Source organism: Lepidochelys olivacea, assembly GCF_965140295.1.
Source record: "Lepidochelys olivacea isolate rLepOli2 genome assembly, chromosome: 16".
In the NCBI taxonomy this organism is placed as follows: Eukaryota; Metazoa; Chordata; order Testudines; family Cheloniidae; genus Lepidochelys; species Lepidochelys olivacea.
Genome location: NC_140426.1, coordinates 16,255,778 through 16,274,534, shown reverse-complemented (window position 1 = coordinate 16,274,534; position 18,757 = coordinate 16,255,778). Strand labels below are relative to the sequence as shown.

The 18,757-nt window shown below is 45.3% G+C and overlaps 2 protein-coding genes across 4 annotated transcripts; one reads left to right on the top strand and one right to left on the bottom strand.

The window, feature by feature from the left end:
• Positions 1–1,383: 1,383 nt before the first annotated feature.
• Positions 1,384–16,955, top strand: LOC311532220 (torsin-1A-like). 3 transcript variants are annotated; one of them, XM_084650501.1, is made up of 5 exons: positions 1,384–1,619; positions 2,260–2,525; positions 4,296–4,471; positions 4,562–4,689; positions 16,198–16,955. In XM_084650501.1, the coding sequence occupies exons 1-5, from the start codon at positions 1,418–1,420 to the stop codon at positions 16,311–16,313; spliced, it is 888 nt and encodes a 295-aa protein (XP_084506627.1). In that variant the 5' UTR covers positions 1,384–1,417; the 3' UTR covers positions 16,314–16,955. The 3 variants fall into 3 exon arrangements, with proteins under 3 accessions (XP_084506627.1, XP_084506628.1, XP_084506626.1); XM_084650502.1 differs by lacking the exon at positions 16,198–16,955 and adding an exon at positions 7,535–7,849 and having other exon boundaries at positions 2,260–2,312; XM_084650500.1 differs by lacking the exon at positions 16,198–16,955 and adding an exon at positions 7,535–7,849.
• On the bottom strand, positions 11,034–18,228 carry LOC311532222 (torsin-1A-like). Its single transcript, XM_084650504.1, has 5 exons — positions 18,003–18,228; positions 17,010–17,275; positions 15,908–16,083; positions 15,116–15,243; positions 11,034–13,261 (listed from the first exon to the last, which is right to left on the bottom strand). Exons 1-5 carry the CDS (start codon positions 18,181–18,183, stop codon positions 13,008–13,010), a joined length of 1,005 nt encoding a protein of 334 aa, XP_084506630.1. The 5' UTR covers positions 18,184–18,228; the 3' UTR covers positions 11,034–13,007.
• Between the last annotated feature and the right edge of the window lie 529 nt (positions 18,229–18,757).

Sequence of the window (18,757 nt, the reverse complement as noted above, 5' to 3'; positions counted from 1 at the left end):
CATTTAAAAATACGACCAGTCTATCTCTTAACAGGTGTTATAATAAATAGAGATTACAAAAGTGCATCATCTAGCATTTAGAGTATGGATAAACAGCATGGAGAGTTCAAATATTTAAATAATCTTTTCCTCAAAAGATGACTTAAGAAATGTTGTACTGTTAATGAGTTCTGGAGTAATGTTTTTAATTTAACAGTCACAAGTGTGAGGCTACAGAGCCACCACCCTCTTTTCATATTTATAGCTGAAAACCAGTTGGTTTATCAGTGAGTTACATGCTTGCATTTGCTGTAAATCATCTGTGATAAACAAAATGTGTGAATCCAAAGGTTTCCAGTTCATTTTAGTGATGCTCAAGACCATTTTAATCTCAGGATCAACAGTGCATTGATACGTAAAACCACCTGATTTAGGAAGCATGAAAATAGCATTTTATACAACTTGACAAAACTGTTAATAATAGGAAGTACAATGTAGAGTGACCAGACAGCAAATGTGAAAAAGTGGGACAGGGACTGGGGGGGTAATAGGAGCCTAAGACCCAAAAATCAGGACTGTCCCTATAAAATCGGGACACCTGGTCCTGCACAATGAAACGGTCTGGCTGAAAGCAGTGCCAATATTGTGTTCATTTTTTAGCAGGAGCAGGTTGAAATGGGCTTTTATCAACCAGCAGTGACTCTGAGCAGACAGACCAAAACCATTCTTTCTTAATTACTCTTTTCAAGGGGGCTGGGTGTTAAAGGGTTTGTATACCAGGCCTGACCTCCTTCCACAGGATATCAGGGCTGGAAGGGACCTCAGGAGGTCATCTAGTCCAACCCCCAGGGCTGATCCCTGATTTTTGCCCTGATCCCTAAATGGCCCCCCTCAAGGATTGAACTCGCAACCCTGGGTTTAGCAGGCCAATGCTCAGTCCACTGAGCTCTCCCTCCGCCCCTGCTTCTAGCCGCAGAGGACACAGGAGGAACAGGGAGCCTCTCAGCAAAGCTCTAACAGAACATTTGGGGCTTGTGGAGAGCAGGCTCAGGGCCGGGGCTGGGTGTCCCTCCAGCAGGGGCTCTGGTGCCATCTGCCGCTAGACCGCCCAGAGCGCTGGGTGCTCTGCCCCGCAGCACGGCCCGGCGCTTCGGCCGCTACGGCAGCCTTGACCGCGTGTCGTGACACGTGACCTGCCGCGCAGCGTGCTCGCGGGCCTGGGGTCAAAGGGGAACTGGTCTGTCACGTGACAGTCAATGCCTCTGTTTCCAAAATGGCCGCCGCCTCCCGCCCGCTCCCTCAGCCTTGGAGAAGGCCTCTGCCCACAACCAAGATGGCGGCGGCGGCGGAAGCGGTTAGTCCGGATGCGGAAGCGCTGGGGCTGGGTCGGGGTGGCGGCTGGTAGGGTCGGGGCTGTGGGGGCCTGGCGGAGGGGGGTATGAAGCTGCTGCGGGTGCCGCCGGGGGCTGCCCTGGGCCTCGTGTTGCTGCTGAGCCCGGTGCAGACGGTGGAGCCCATCAGCCTCGGGCTGGCGCTGGCTGGCGCCGCCTCAGCGCTCACCGGCCTCATCTCCTACCCCCGCCTCTACTGCTACTTCAGGGAGTGCTGCCTCCAGCGGGAGGGGGCCCGGGCGGGCGCAGGTACGGGGGGTGGGGTTGGCAGTTGTGGGGTAAGCACAGGGTTGGGGAGGGCTTGAGAGTTGTCGCGGTGGGGTGGAGTTGAGCTTGAGGGCTCTTTATGTGGGGGAAGGATCAGGGGCCCCTAGGAAGATGCACCCTGAGAGAGGGGGTCAGGGCAGGGTCGCTGGGGAGAGGGATATGGGGCAGCAGGCAGAGGAACGTGGTGAGGAGCAGGGACAGCGATTAGAGGTTGGATGCCAAGGAGGCTGTTTTAGGGGGCTCTAGGGAAGATGAAGGGAGGACTGGGCTCTGCCTTCTTCTAAAGGGATGTGTGGCTGCTTCCAGATGGAAGGAGGGAGAGTAAAAGGGGGTATGATTATCTCCACAGGAACATGGCGTAGTGTTTGGCAGCTGGAACCAGAGCATCACATGCTAGGGTCTGTAGTCTCCACTGGTCATATCTATATATTAAAGAGAAAAGTGGTTGCTCTGTTCTAGTCAGGGTAGCTCTTTGATCCCCCCGGCAGCTGCCCTGGGATGAGCAAAGTTTGGGCACCCTGAGATAATGTTATTAAAGGGTCCTCTGTATTGAAGCAGCTTAGAAACGCTAAAACTTGTCACCGTCTTTTATACTTATCTGATTGGTGTCTTCTTCATTCAGCGCTCCAGGAGGATTTGGACAAGAAACTGTTTGGCCAGCACCTCGTGAAGAAGGTGATTGTGAAAGCTGTGATTGGCTTCTTGAACAATACAAACCCCAAAAAGCCTCTCACCCTCTCCTTGCATGGATGGACTGGTACTGGCAAAAACTTTGTCAGTAAAATAATTGCCGAGAGTATCTATGAAGGAGGCCTGAACAGCAATTATGTCCATCAATTTGTGTCCACTTTGCATTTTCCCCATGCACATAGTGTTGGCCACTACAAGGTGAGAGTGTATTTTGGAGCTCATCATAGGGAAGTGTGATTGTATTAGTTTATAAAGGTTATGGGATCAGGAGTACTAGCAAGTGAAGACTTTTTATCTGAAACAGTAAAATACAATGTATGTCGAGTCTGAAGTGCAAATGTGTATACCGTAACATTTAGGGACTGATTTCCCCTGGATGTAAAAAAAAATTGTTTATGCATCCTCTCATGTCCCTATCTAGAGGGAAAGGACACGGGTAGGGCATCAACATGGGACTTGGAACGGAGAACTGAACCCAAGTATCCCACCACAGGCTTCCTGTGTAACTTTGGGCATGTGACTTAGTCTTTCTCTGCCTCAGTTTCCCAATTGAAAAATGGGGCTAGTAGTACTTTGTCCCTCACAGCGATGTTGTGAGCATGGATACATTAAAGCTTGTGAAATGCTGAGATACCACAGTGACAGGGGCTATATAAGTACCTCAGGCAGGTAGATATGTGAGGCAGCACAGTTTAGAGAAATACCATTGTTTGTGTTCCTGAATTTTAATCCTGAATCTACCACTGGGTTGTGTGAGAGAGTCTCTTCTGCTGTCTGCGAGATGAGGATGAAACTTTTTTACCTAACAGGAGTATTGTGCTGATTAGTGAATGTTTGTACAGTGTTTTGAACATGTAAACACAAAATGTATGCATGCTGAAGACTTAAAGGAATGGAACAGTCTATACATAAGCTTTTAAAATGGAGAATTCTACTTTTTCTCTAGTTTATATGTTTCCCCTTGTAAAGCTTTCTATTGTCCTGCCCCAGCTGAGTCTTTCCTAAATGCAGTGGGAGAAATGGATCTTTATGCTCTTTGTTCACTTACAAAGAAAAACTGCTTGTGAAATTTACCATGTGGACAGTGCTAGAAATTAAAGCCCTCTTTATCCAAAGCACAGGCAGTGCTGTCTTCCCTGCACTGCCTCACCCATGTGCAGGAACCAAATAATAGTGAGACTGGTAAAATGATGATGATCACTGGAGGTGATCAGCAGAGTCATTGTTGGTTTTAAATCAACTGTCCCAGTTCCTTTTCTTTCTCATTGCTAATCTTAAACGTAACATTTAACAGTGGGTAAACCCTTGTGCCATACAATAAAATACTTAAATGAGGTTAACCCCCTTTCTGAACAAAACTACACTTTTGAAAGGTTTTTAATCACCTCCAGTTAGATTATTTACTAGGGCTTAAAGCACGGGACTAGGAGTTATGATTCTAGGTTCAATTCCTAGCTGTTCCTGTGATTTTATTATGTGACCTTGGCTAAGTCACTTAATCTCTTGCTGACTCAGTTTGTGCAACATTCATTAGTTGGGTAATGTTTTGAGATCTAAGGATGGAATATGCTACATGACTGCAGAGTATTAGCACCAGAGAAAATAGTTTGCCCCACTGGGCTTCACTTTGTCCTACAAGCCAGATCACTGCTTTGTATTGATGTTCATTCACTGGCTTGAAGTATAGTCCTTTTTCATAGATACCTGGCAGACAGATTCTGGTAACTCACCCGAGTTCTTAAGGTTATTTTAACAACAGAATGCATTTCTGTTACTGTTCTTTTTATCATTGTTTACTGTTGACCTTTTAACCAGTTTTGGATCAAGAAATTCACAGAACTACAGGTACACAATTGAAGTTACAGCTTTTGAATGGAAAGGGGTGATCTAAAATCTACATATTTCCCGTGTCTTTAACGTGATATTGATGGAAATGGAATTTGCGTGCTCCTTTATTTTGTGTAACAGGACCAGTTGCAGTCATGGATTCGGGGAAACGTGAGCGCCTGTGGCAGGTCAATCTTTATATTTGATGAAATGGATAAAATGCATGCAGGGCTCATTGATTCCATCAAACCGTTCTTGGACTATTATGAGCAGCTTGATGGAGTGTCCTATCGGCGAGCCATCTTCATCTTTCTCAGGTAAGGAGCATCTGTGAAATACTTGCAATGCTATAAACTGAATGCTCTGAGAAACACATCCAGCTGAAATCCTTTCCCTCCTTCACACAGCAATGCGGGGGCTGAAAAGATAACAGAGGTGGCATTAGATTTCTGGAAAAGTGGAAAGAAAAGGGAAACCATGGAACTCAAAGACCTGGAAGCTGGAGTGTCTCTGTCTGTCTTCAACAATAAGAACAGTGAGTAAAATTGGTTATTCCCGTGTCTAAAAATACTTCTCTTTGAAAGAGTGGTTCTGCATCTATTTCTGGTATTTGTCAACTGCCTCTCCTTTGGAGAACACCTAAGAAACAAATGTTTCAGTTGTAATGGTCCCAGTGGTAATCATGGGATTGCCATAATATTTCACTCTTTACATAGTTTGACTCTTCAACAGACTATATGCAACTTTTAAGTGAGATTATTTTATGCATCTTTTTGCTGCCTGTGGCACTGACCTACTATCTCTGATGAGGAAGGTTGCCATTCCCCTTTCCAAGACTGTAGATAGATTTTATTTGGCTCATAATTGGAGGGTCCACGATAAATGCCACACCCCAATACTTCCTTGCCCTTCAGAATTGAGGGTGGATGGATTGCCAGCCTGAGTTAGTTTTCCTTAAATTATAATGGCATAGTTGTGTAGTTACAAAGTTATTTTTAACAATAGCTTAGAAATAAACCTTCTAACAATGGAACTGGACTATTACAGCTCTCCAGCAGAGCAGTCTGCAGGATGACAAACTAAGAAGTGCACTCAGTGACTGTTGTGTTAAACGATGGATTCTGCATCTGTTGGTTGATGTTGTTCTTTTGAGCAGCCTTAGGATGAGAGAGAGAGAAAGAAACTGCTTTTACCATGGTGAAAGTGCACACAGGTTTATTTACCAAGAGACAGAGAGAGAGAAGCAAAAATGGCAGGGCTAGAGTTGATGTGAACTGGTGTGGCGGCAGCAGTTGCAGCTCTGTGTGAACTCCAGTTTTCAGGCAGGGAGGTGCCATGGTATAGTCATGAAGTATTCAGACTGATGCTGTTTGGTTGCTGGTTTGAGATGGAGAGGAGTGGTGCAGTGTGAAGGACGTGGGACTGCTCTGTAATTCATTAACATTGTATGTGACCTGGCTCTTGAGAAGTTCACTGTGTCTACAACACAGTATGGATGAATAGATGGTTTTTAAAAAAAATTTAAATCTGACTTTTTGTTTAAATTTTTTCTTTTTTTTTTTAAATCTATTTAAAATTAAACATCTGGTTATGACAACCTGTGCTAAGGTCTAAACTTACTATAATCTATTAACATTTAAATTAAATAAAAAATATTAAGCATTACATGTTTGCTGCCAAATTTTAAAGAAAGTCAAACCACTGAACTGGTGGAAGTCACTGGCCAAACCAGCGTTCGTTGAAGTGCTAAACCAGCTTTTGACAGCAGTAGCCTCTTCAGCAGATGCAGAGAAAGTTGTTGGGGTTTTTTTTGGTTGGTTGGTTTTTACTTTATTCAGATAGGTCAGTTCAATGACTTTCATTCAACGAAAAGAAACCAGTGGGAGTTGAAGAAACAGGAAAACTTGTTTTCCTCTTCCGATCTATGCGTCAGAGGATGACGTGTACTAGTTCTAAAATCCTAAAGGAGATGATGACGTGAAACAAGCAGTTAAATTCACTAACCACAGATAGTATTTTCTTTGTTTAAGAAATCAGTTTTAAATGCAAAACATTCTGATAAACATTTTGATACAAATCACAAATACATTTTTTTTAGTTAATAAGTGTATCATTCACCATTTCTGGCATAACAAATATAAAAAATAAAAATCTGAATAAATATAAATTAAGCTATATAACTGCTTAACTATGTATAGGTAACAGCACATCCTCTTAGTTAGCTTCTCCCACCCCCAACAAAAGCACCAAATTTAATGTAAAAGCTCTATTCAATTGGAAACCAACCTGTTTTAATGGTTACCAACCAATAAGAATCAACCTTTCTTTAGGAAAGTAACTAAAGTATAAATGCAAAATTCCATTAAAACTGATTATTTAATCAAGTTTTCCTGCTTGCTGATTTGCATTGATTAAAATTTGGTGGTTTTAAATCACTTTGATTTAATTCTACCCACTCTGCTGCATTGGGTTAAATATTGGGATATCTACTATGTGCATTTTAGTTTAACAGCAGGCGGTTGGGGAATAAAAACATGCCCTCGTAAACACTTGAAGGAGGCTTAGAGAAAATACCTGGGATATTAGCTGTGAGGAACCTACTTCCTTGGCTCCAGCCAAATTACAGAACTTGTTTTGCCCAGCCTGGAAATCAAAATGACAATTTAAAAGATTCTGTGGCAAGAGGTCAGGTAGTCGTTTGTGGGGAATAAACTGAAACACTCATAGACCCTGCTGGAGGGTCTGAAGCAGAAAGGCCTTCCTAGGCTTCCAAGTCAGGGAGATGGTAAGCCATAGGTAAGATAGACATGTGCATGGCCCTTTGTTTTAAAATCCTCTTTGTTATGCTTTATGTCTACTGCTAAGATTAAACAATACTTTGGTTTGAAAAGGCTGTCTGGTCACTGTATTTACTGCTGGCCATGGGCTCCTGAAGGGAAGAACTGCAGGTACCCAAACCCGGTTGAACCTGTTAGAGTAAGCAAGGTTGATCCACCAGATACTGTGGCCAGGTCCCAGTCTAAAAGTGGGAGAATTGTAGGATTCTGCCCCAGGACAGGTAAAGGCTTAGAGCCTAACAACTGAGGGGCCGCACTGAGACTGGAGAGCGAGCAGAGGTGCCGCTAGCCTTGAAACCTTGACATGCAGCAACAGCTCCAATATGTGAGGTTTCTGTGTCCATCTTGCTTGGCTTAAAGTGAAGCCACGCTCCTACTATGGCAATGTGGGACCTTATAAAAAGAGAAGTGATTGTGGTAAGAATACAGACCAAGAGTAAACAACTTTAGGGTGGGTAGCAGGGAGTTGTGATAAATGTATCCCCCTCCCTACTAGCTGTCAGCCTCCACAAAAGGTGCACTAACCAACAGTATTTTTTGCAGGCGGCTTTTGGCACAGCAGCCTGATCGACAGAAACCTCATTGATTATTTTGTCCCCTTTCTGCCTCTGGAGTACAAACACGTGAAAATGTGTGTCAGGGTTGAACTTGAATCACGTGGCTACATGGTGGATGAAGAAATCATAACCAAAGTAGCTGATGAGATGACCTACTTCCCCAAGGAGGAGAAAATCTACTCTGATAAAGGATGCAAAACTGTGTTCACCAAGCTGGATTTTTACTATGACTTGTAATGTTTACGATGCTGTGATCTGCAAAGGAAAAAATGAACCTAATCATGAAGTGGAGAAACCGAAACATTTCATTTGTCAAGCACTTTTTTAAAAAAAAGGAACATTGTCATTTAATTGCCTGATGTAAATAAGTGGCAAGACACTTGTCTTTTTATTCTGGGAGAGCCCTGTAATAGTCATATCTTCAAAAGACATCAGTCCTGTGCCATGAAGTTAGGGAAGAACTGTGCATGGAGCAGTCACCCCTTCCAGAGCATTGTCTAACAGTACCTATGATTTATCTCAAATCATGGATTGGTTGATCGTTACAATTGTTCAGTGGAACACATATGTACGTTAGACCTGCAGTTTTGATCTGGTTTTAATTAGGTTTTAATTTGTAGAAATGGTTTCCAGATGATACAGAATATTTTAATCAAGGCCCTTATAGCTGCAAGACCATTCCTAGGAGTTGTGGGTGGGGTATTTCCCAGACTGTCTTTGAAAGGTGGATATGCAGGTTTTTGTTTTTCTTAAAAACAACCAGCCTTGGTGCTTCCAGCTCTATTGGAACCAAAGTGCGGGAGTGAGCCCATATGTCCTTTTACCTAGCATTATGCAGTGCCATTCTTATAAAAACAAGGGTGTAAACTGTCCCTTCTGGTGCCGGACTGCATTAGCGATGTGGAATCCATCTCTGATAAGGGAAGGTCAGTGTGTGAAACAAGGCTGAGTAGGAGGAGGAACTGCAGCAAAGTTGTTGACTGTATCCCTGTAGTGGAGTTAGTTCCTTCTTTGGCTGTTTGCTGTGAAGTGTAGCTGTGACACTGTCTTTCCTTTCTGGTAATGAAGAAAAGGGCTGTTTACTAAAATCTAGTGTTTGGCGTTTGTTTCATAGAATCAGAGTAATTGGAAGGCAGAATCTGTTAAATCCTATTCAGTCCATGTGGCTGCTGTAAGATTTTCTTTAGTTTTAAACTTTTCTAAATGCTGAAAGTAGCAGTCTGGGTAATTTTTCACCCCTTTCAAGCTCTGTGTGATTTAGTTTTGATCCTAGCCTTACAAGGCAGTGCCATGTGGAAAGGGATGAAGACAGCTTCAAAACTACCTGGGAAAATATTTAATTACTGTAATGGCATCAACTAAAGTTACAGCAGCCTATCTGCCAGTTTTAGTTATAATTGCCAACACTGTTAACTTTTTTGCATTTCAGTTTCTAGATCTTACAATTTCAAAATAAGATTTTTATAATTCCCTCAATAAAAGTTCTCACCAGTAACATTTGTATATGGTACCTCTCTGCTATTTGCATATATTGAAGGGACTGCCTCATGGTTATCTTTGTATGTAAATTTACCATCTTACCATGCTTATTCTGCCTTCTGGTTAGAGGCATTCTGCTGTGCTTGAATACAAACTTCCATGTTCATTTTTTGCGGCTAGGCTACAAAGGGGCTAGGTAGTGGAGAGAGACAGGGTTCTTTAGCCATTGCTGAAAAAGATTAGCTAAGTCATTATGATTTGCAATGTGAAGCAAGCGAATAATTAGTGCAGACTGCTTGGGATTGTGCATGAGTTTTCTAAAGCTATGCTAGTGCAAACCAGGTTCCTGTCTCTTTGTAAGAGGAACAGTCTTCCACAGGCTGTAGTCTCAACTGTATTCTAAAGGTGCCTAAAACACTGACTGAAATTGTCCAGCTGCTAGAGTAGATTAAAACCCCACTTCCTCTTAAAATGCCCACTTCTTATTGATGTCACTAGCATGGGTGACTAGTTACAGTAAGTGATGATGGCCGTGGTTATGTCTACATTGTGCCACAGTGCAGACCAGGGATGTGTGAATTGCAGCAGGCACGAGGGTGCTGCATTATAACTGCTGTGGACGCTGTACCTAGTTTGCAGTAATGTAGTCCTCTTCAAACAGGACTATGTTTCTGCAAAGTAGATACCTTTTAGTTCATTCCAGCAGTGTCCACATGGGACAGTTAAAATGCAGCACTTGGTGTGCATTGCTTTTTGCACCTCTGTAGAGAAATGGAGCAGCAGGATTCAAGCCTTTCCTGTTTGTTCTTGTTACATTTGGATAACGTAAATTAACTTAAAACTGTTAGCTCATTCTCAGAGATTCCCTTTAACCTGCTGGTTTCATAACCCCCCAGGAGCCTGAGTTTTTGAAACTCGCAGGGCAGACCAGCTGGAATAAGGGTGTAGTGCTCCAAACAGTCGCTATTTGATGGCTTCCCTGAAATAATAAATTGAGGATTACATTCTACAAACTTATAGTGACATGATGCAATTAGCAGAGAGGGGAAGCAAGAAACTTCCATCACTGGTGTCCCTGGTGGTTTCTGTCCAAGAAATCCTGCTCTTGTTTATATCACAATATCCTGAACCTCTCACTTTCAGTAGTGAAGAACATTACGCAACTCTGCCAAGTAATACTTTGCACTTCCATCCATTAGCGAACTCAAAGCACTTAATGCTGTTAGAGTCCTACTGTGAGCATCTATGAGAGCACGGGGTGGGGAAGGGAGGAAAGAGCATTCGCCCTGTCTTGCATAGAACACCAATTTCCCACTAATGGTAGGATGTTTATACTGGGCTGCTGGCATTTTAACCCTGCTGTCTAGATGGAGTGTTTAAATTCTAGCAGCTGAACTCCAGGGGTACTACCACAGTACTTACACTCTAACAGTGGGGGAAATTGAGATCAAGTGACCTGGTCAGGGTCTGGTGACAGTTAGGACCGAGATCCTGCTTGAATACATCCTATTACTGCTGAAGATATGTGGCAAGCTACATTTCTACAGATTGCATCATAGAAAAAACTGGCAGGAATGCTGAAGATTTGCTGTGAGAAGAGCAAACTTTCAGCCATTCTTGCCCAGTGGAAACAGGTAAAAATGCAACCTTTTCAGCTAAATCCCCACCTCAGGTTTATCACCTGAAAGGAGCATTACTTCTCTGACTCAGGAAGGCCTTCCACCTCTATACTCCTGAATGGCACCTTTGCAAATTGCATTGGTGTGGCTGAACTGGGGCACCCTGCTGTATTCAACAAAAAGCTACAGGGAGGTCTAGCCTATTCTTACCTGCTCCTTCCTACAAGGTACCTTTGTAAGTCAGTTGTTACTTAAAGATGGCCCAACTTCATCAGACCAAACTTGAGTGGAAGGAACTTGAGATACCACAGCATGAATGCCTAGGTGTTAAGCAGTCGAATGGTAGTGTCTACCAGCTGGCAGTTCTTTAATAAGTCAAAAGGCAGCTGAAGGACAAAAGACATTTATTGCAGCTATGACCTTTTAGAGTTTTAAAAACTGCATGAGTACTTTACATTCAGATCAGAGGTACTAAACGTTTGTGAGTGCAGTGTTTAGAACCTTTTTGAGGAAGAGTTACCAATAAAGATAAAACATCACACATCAAAGCAACAGTCCAATATCCCAAGGTTAATAGCTACTGTCCACTTCAAGTGATTGCATCAGAGTAAACAGTTTGTCACAGTTATGACAAAACTGCATGCAAGGTTATAAAAAGTGTAACTGACTCCTTCAATTGCAGAGGTTAAGGTGAACATTTAAAGCTTTCTTGCTAGTAGTTTGAATAAAAACAGGCTTGATTTGAGACATTAATAAAAAGCAGTTTTCCAAACCATCTTAAAACAAGTGTCAATGTATAAGAGGGAGTTAATTCAGCAATTACATAATAAAATCAAGTTCCTCCCATGAGTCTTAGCTGCACTGATACTATGCTGCACATACACATTAAGTGAACTATGTAGTAAGTTAAGCTTTCTTATCCTCCATTTATGTAAAGGCACTTCCAGCTCTCATGTATGGCAGAGTAGGAGGGAGAAAAAGAGTTAGAAAGTTGAGTCTTTGGTGAGTAAGCTGCAATATGAAAACTCCACCCTTACTGGATGGGTGAAGGTTGATCCTCTCCCAGCTTCCTAACCCTTCAGGTTCCCATTTCACCTTGCTGCTGGGAACAAGATGTTTCACACTGACTGTGCCAGACACAGGTTCTCTTTAATAACTATTAAAAATAAGGCTGCAATGGGGGAAGATTGTTCTTTGACTATATTTCCCACTCCCCCCCTTCCCTTCCCAGTTCTGTAGGAAAAGATTTTGTACTTTCACTTCAACAATCTAGTATAAAATAGTATCAAAAATAGACTATTCAAAATCATTTCTACTACAAGGTAACATTCAAGCAAGGTGTGTGTCTGGGGAGGGGAAGGGGGGTATTCCTGGATTACACAGCTGTGGCTTGGAGGGAATGTAACACTTTGTGGATTTCATGCCCACCACCATGCATAGATATTGACCTGACACGTTGTAACAGTCAAACCTTCATGAATGTTTCCCCACTGAAAGACAAGACGCTTTCCTGAGGTGCTGTAGCAGTCAAACCCCTGGTGAACGGTTCCCCCTGCCCACTGAAAGGGGCAGAAATACCCACTGGCAGCCAAGCACACAGCCACTTGGACTCCCTTTGATTCAAATTTCATATGAGGAGGGGAAAGAATAGAGAGTCTTTTGGATAGAAACCATGGAGGGAAGCAACTAATTTCTCCCCAACCCCAGGTTTCTTTGAGTTCACCTTAACGTTCCACATCACCACAGCAGGAGGCATGAAGACAGCTTAGAGTCAGAAATGAACCAAGGTCCTGCCCTTCCATCCCCGGAGAGCTGACCCTCTAAGCACAACACTACCAACCTTCTCCAGAGCACAAGGAGTACTTCCAGCACAGTGGCATTTGAACTAGCAAAGCATCAAGGACTCTACCAGTGCCATTATCATGGACCCTGGGCACGCCAGCTGAAGTCCAGGCCAAAGCTCCTATTGGACCTTCCATGTGCTAGGAAGGGACTGTGGCCAAATGGAAGGATTCCTTCATTTTACTCCAGTTGTCTAGTAGCAAGGGTTGGAGGGAGAGGATGGAATTTTTAACAATCTCAGCTGTTAAAATACAATACAGTGAAGGCTGTATCCAGTGATGAATGCTATGCTCAAAGATATCTAGAGACTATCCCAGATTAAAAAGGCAACAGTTGGGTACTGCATGTTTAAGGAAGAGCATTGGGGTTTAAAAAAAAAAAAAAGTCATTCCTAGGATCCCTGCCACATGTCCCAAAATATTAAAAGTGCAAAGAAGACAGACTTCAAAATGCCATTAAAAGTGCTTCAGCGAGCTAAAGGGGCGCAGAGTTCCTTGTTCCACCTCAGTTCCATATTGCTCATAACCTCTCCCAGTAATACAGCAGCTTCTGCTGCACAAGCTTGCAGCCTTTATCAGAGTAGATTTTCTCATCTTTTGGGAAGAACGTCATCTCGTTGGCCACCTCATCGACGATTGCCTCGTTGATTTTCTTGCCACCAGACTCGATTTCTGCCCTGATGCACATCTTAAGATGCTTGTACTCCAGGGGCAGGAAGGGGACAAAGTAATCAATGAGGTTTCTGTCGATCAGGCTGCTGTGCCACAAGCCACCTAGAAAACATCAGACAGGAGGTTTGCTTAAATGGTCAGGGAGAACATCTGTAACATCCTAATGACAGTTCTGTTCTCCATTGTCAGTAAATACTTGCTCCTTGTTTTCTAGGTAGGTGATTTTACTCAATGACAGATGAACAGCCCCATACCACTTCCAAACATGAAAGGCCCAGGCACTGCACCTAGGTCTTACACCTCTAGGGACATTATCTAAGATTTAGACTTTGATTCATATTGGTCACTTATAATGGCACTAGCTTGCACCAGGCGTAAAGCAGGAATATTCTGTACACAGCTCTGTCAGTGCTCTTCAATCCTGATCTGCAGTACCCTCTGCTGGTCCAGGTACAGGTCTTCCTCTGTGCAGAGGTCTTTGATTTTACTGTTATCAGTGGAGCCCTACCAAATTCACAGCCATGAAAAACGCATCACAGACCGTGAAATCTGGTCTTGTATGTGCTTTTACTCTATACCAGGGGTTCTCAAACTTCATTGCACTGCGACCCCCTTCGGACAACAAAAATTACTACATGACCCCTGGAGGGGGGACCGAAGCCTGAGCCCCGCCACCTGGGGGGAGGGCAAAGTCAAGCCCAAGGGCTTCAGTCCCAGGCAGGGGACCTGTAATACGAGCCCCAATGCCCAGGGCTGAAGCCCCGGATGGAGATGCTCAGGCTTTGGCCCCAGAAAGTCTAAGCCAGGCCTGGCAACCCCATTAAAATGGGTTGGGACCCACTTTGGGGTCCCAACCCACAGTTTGAGAACTGCTGCCCTATACTATACAGATTTCACGGGGGAAACCGATGTTTCTCAAATTAGGGGTCCTGACCCAAAAGGGAGTTACCGTGGGGTGACAAGGTTATTTTAGGGGGGGGGGGGGTCATGGTGTTGCCACCCTTCTGCGCCGCCTTCAGAGCTGGGCGGCTGGAGAGCGGCGGCTGTTGACCAGGCACCCAGCTCTGAAGGGAGCACCCCGCCAGCAGCAGCGCAGAAGTAAGGGCGGCAATACCATACCATGCCACCCTTCCTTCTGCGCTGCTCCCTTCAGAGCTGGGTGACTGGACAGTGGCAGCTGCTGACTCAGGGCCCAGCTCTGCAGGCAGCAGCGCAGAAGGAAGGGTGGCAACACCAGACCAGGCCACACTTACATCTGCGCTGCTGCTGGCAGCCGCTCTGCCTTCAGAGTTGGTCTCCCAGCCAGCAGCCACCGCTCTCCAGCAGCTCAGCTCTGAAGGCAGCGCTGGCGTGAGCAGCAGCACGCAAGTCAGGGTAGCAGTACCTCAACCCACTCCCCATGATAACCTTGCAACCTCCCCCCAACGACTCCTTTTTGGGTCAGGACCCTTACCGTTATAACACCATGACATTTCAGATTCAAATAGCTGAAATCATGAAATTTATGATTTTTAAAATCCCATGACCATGAAATTGACCAAAATGAACCCTGAATTTGGTTGGACCCTAGTTATCAGGTAGGCAGCTATCTTCTAAGAACCAGGCTGGGATCATCTAACATCATTTTCACTGGGACCCAAGTTAGGTTATAAACTCAGGTCAATCCACAGAGGTGAAAAACATTGGGCATCATTTCTCCCTGAAACAAACATTCTGTTGGGTGAGGACCCGATCCTGAGAGCTGCAGAGTGCCTCCTGAAATGTGCAAAGCATCCAGTGAAATCAATGAATTGTTGTGCTCAGAGCCTGGCAGTATCTGGGCCTAACTGTGTGGGAGTGCGAGTACAACAATATTACACAGTTAAAGAGGCAAGCTGGAGCAGCACACACCGAGCGAGGATTTTCTGTGGAGTTATGAAGTAAAAGAACCTCCCACTCATTGGGAAAGTAACTCACTATTCTTATTATTGAAGACTGCTACAGATAACAGAGGCTCCAGGTCTTTCAGCTGAATCTGCTTCCTGTCTTTTCCACTCCTCCAGAAGTCCAGAGCTGCTTTATTAATTAAATCCCCACCGGCATTACTGTTCATGAGAGAAAGAGTTTAGTACAGACCCAAGACAGGAAGAGTCCAGCATCTCTTCTCTAGCAGGATTACATTTAACACTTGTCTGGTCTAATGTTTGTCTGCATGGCAAGCACTATGTCACTAGAATAAAAACCTTAAACCAATGCCAAAGTCATTTAGGACTAAATTCCACATTGTCCTTACAGCGTTGGTTCTGAGCCACAATACCTCTTGCTCAGAAGAAATGGTCACATAGCTCCCTCTCAAAAGAAATCATCAGCTAAGCACATGTGATGGGCCCTCTGAGTGATGCAAAGTAGTCTCTCCACCACCCTGTAGTGAAGCTCCCAGCACATGGAATGAGGGACAGATTCAGGATCTGATCTCCAATCTGCTGTATAGATTACTAGACTAGACTATCAGATTGGCCCACTTTAAGGTGTTATGCACTACAGTCCTTTGCTGGATGGAGGCAGAATTGCTCAACTGTATCATAGGCCCTGCAATGCAGACAGCTAATGGACATTCTTCTTTAGCTCAGATAGCACATGCTTTTTGACAGAAGAATCTGGGTTCTATTCCTGCTGATGCTTGGAAGTTCTTCGTGGTCAAGACACATACCACAGTGACAGTGAAGGCGCAGGTGACCCTGGATTTGCCATGGTAGACAGACAACAAACCTGAGAAAGATAAAGATGGCTCTCCGGTAGGACACCCCATCAATCTGCTCATAATAGTCTAAGAATGGCTTGATGGCATCAATGAGGCCAGGGTGCAGTTTATCCATTTCATCAAATACGAACACGGACCTGGCACAGGCGCTCACGTTACCCCGAATCCACGTTTGCAATTGATCCTGGAACAAACGAGAAACACACATTAAACAACTAGGTCCCACTTGCAGAAAGCGCAAAAAACACCTGGGAGGGGGTGTGAGTAATGATCCTTTCAATGCTCTGATTATATGCAGCTTCCAGAAGGGAGGAATATGACCACTACCTTCACATGCTGCTAGGATGTGAATCCTGTTCCAGTTATTTGATGAGAGTCACCATAAAGCGCATTATTCCTTCCAACCTCAGTTGAACAGTTAAAGCATGAAGATCGTGGTTCAAATGGAAGACCATACAGGGGAAAGGAAGATATTTCTTCTACAGTACTACTTTTACCATCTACTTGACTAATAATAAAAAACAAACAACCGTCAAAAATAGATTCCTGAAATGTTCAGTTTTAAACATTTAAAGATGCTTTGAGTACGTAACTTTCAGTCTGTGACTATCCTTTTCATGGAAGTTGCAGGGAATAAACAAGGTGATCAGCATCAGTCACTTATAAGCCTCTGAAATTACTGTTCCTTACAGTCACCTCATTTAGCTTGAGCAAAGGACATTTCACAATAGTGAAAGCTGTAAAAAGAAATGTGAAGGGTAACCCCAGGGGAAGGTAGGCAAGGAAGTAATTTTTAATCCTTTGAGGAACACTGAAAGCAAGAGTAAACAGACTTGTCTGTTTCACTTTCCATTTCTTAGCATTTAACTCAGTGCTGTTGTGTTCCAGTTTCTAGCACTGCAGGGGAATATTTAGATTCCACCTCCACAAACTTATCAGTGAATGTTTGAAAATACACAGAAACACTAGCTGGATACAAGAGTTTGTTATTTGAGATCTTGAGACACCTATGGATTTGTACATCAGGAACAATCTAATTTCACAGGGTAGCGTTTTAATGATTAATATTTACTAATATCACCAAGGAGAAGTTAAAATTTGCTCTCTTACCTTATACAGTTGAATCTGATGTTCATGTGGGAAGTGTAGTGTGGCTATAAAGAGATGAACAAATTTGCTTTTCTGTCCCGCTTTGTGAATGCTTTTTGCGATGAATTGGCTGACAAAGTTTTTACCCGTGCCTCCCCAGCCGTGTAGGGAGAGAACAAGTGGCTTTTTGGGATTTGGGTTATTTCTGAATCCAGTCACTGCTTTCAGGATCACGTCTTTGGCAAGGTGCTGTCCAAAGAGTTTATTATCCAGATCCTCCTTCAGTGCTGAAGAATCCAAGGAGAAAAAGAAAAAAGGTCATTTGAGAAGAGCAAAGATTTCAGAAAATGGCTTGCAAATTGAATGGCATCATTAATCCCATTTCTCTCTCTGGGCAGTCTGGTATCTTTACCCCACACTAGGAAACATTAGAGGGGCCTCGGTAACTGTGCTAGGAAAACAGAGCCCGATATTGATTTGCACTTACATCAAGGATCTCCAAGTGTTTTAAGAACGCTAATGAATGTGGCTCCCAGAATGTCCAGCTGCGGTACCTGAAGTATCAGCCCCATTTCACAGATGGGGAAACTTCAGACAGAGAAGGCAAGGGCTTTTCTCAAGGTCACATTGCAAATGAGTAGCAGGGCTGGGAGTAGCACCCTGGGGTGCTGACCCCAGTTCTCCACTCTTTCCAGTAAGCCAGGCTCCTTCCCTTTGAAGCCCGGGTCTATCCCAAGCAGCTCTCCCTCCTCCCATGTCCCCTCCACCGGGCCAGCCTGGGGCTGCTAGTCCCCCAAGGCTCGCTGGCCGGGTCCCGCTCTGCCCCTGGTGTCCCTGCCCCCCAGTTCCAGCCTGGAGCTAGCGCCCTCGGCAGCACCGACCCAGTCCCCTGGGGTTCGATCCCGGTTCCGTTGGGCCAGCCCCCCGCCTCGGCTCCCCCCGGTTCTGCTCCAGCTCCCCGGCCTGGTCCGGTCCCCCTCCCCCGGCTAGGGCTCGGCCCCCCTGGCCCGGTACCGGTGGTATTGGGCCGGTCCGCCGCCCCGGGGCAGCACTCCACGAAGCCGCAGTAGAAGCTGGGGTAGGAGAGGTAGCCGGTGAGCACCGAGGCCGCCCCGATGGCGATGCTCAGGCTGATGGGCTCCAGCGCGGCCGAGCCCGGCGCCAGGAGCCAGAGCAGCCCCAGCAGCAGCTGCATGGCGGCTTCAGCGGGCCGGCCTCGACCGCGAGGGAGGCAGCGGCTCGCCGCCGGAGCCCGGTAGAAACTACGACTCCCGGCGGCCCCTGCGCCGCGCCCAGCACTTCCGCCCCGCGCGGCGCTTCGCCGCCATCTTTGTGAGGGGTGATGTAGATTCCCGTGCTGGAAAAGCGCGGGAGGGAGCGTTCGGGCGACAGCTACTTCCGCCCCGCGCGCACACGCTTCCTCCTGCCATCTTTGTGAGGGGCGGATGCAGGCAACGGCTTGGAAGGGGGTGGGGGGGTCAGGGATAGGGGCAGGGACGTATGTTCTGCCCAGACCAAGCCTAGGTGAGGCGGTGCGCTGGCTTCTGGCTCCATTGAGGAGCCTGGTTTCCCCTGATTGTTTCCCATCCTCCCTGGAAGGGGGGTGTGTATTACAGCCTGTTTCCCTCACAGCTCTGGGGGTGCTGGTGCCACCACAGGTTGCGACGCAGCATCCCCTTGGGGCGCAGGAGACCAGCTGAAAAGCCTGTGTGTCGTTCCCCCCGCCCCCCGGCTGTGACGCCAGCCAGCCTGCCTGTTCTCACCTCATG

What these genes read in the sequence shown, in the direction of transcription:
- LOC311532222 (XM_084650504.1), bottom strand. Translation starts at nt 18,183, where the DNA reads ATGCAGCTGCTGCTGGGGCTGCTCTGGCTCCTGGCGCCGGGCTCGGCC. An exon ending in GCCATCTTTATCTTTCTCAG is followed by an intron (nt 15,244 to 15,907) that starts GTTTGTTGTCTG and finishes TCTCATGAACAG; the next exon opens with TAATGCCGGTGGGGATTTAA. An exon ending in AGTCTTCAATAATAAGAATA is followed by an intron (nt 13,262 to 15,115) that starts GTGAGTTACTTT and finishes GATGTTTTCTAG; the next exon opens with GTGGCTTGTGGCACAGCAGC.
- LOC311532220 (XM_084650500.1), top strand. Translation starts at nt 1,418, where the DNA reads ATGAAGCTGCTGCGGGTGCCGCCGGGGGCTGCCCTGGGCCTCGTGTTG. An exon ending in GGGGGCCCGGGCGGGCGCAG is followed by an intron (nt 1,620 to 2,259) that starts GTACGGGGGGTG and finishes TTCTTCATTCAG; the next exon opens with CGCTCCAGGAGGATTTGGAC. An exon ending in TGTCTTCAACAATAAGAACA is followed by an intron (nt 4,690 to 7,534) that starts GTGAGTAAAATT and finishes TATTTTTTGCAG; the next exon opens with GCGGCTTTTGGCACAGCAGC.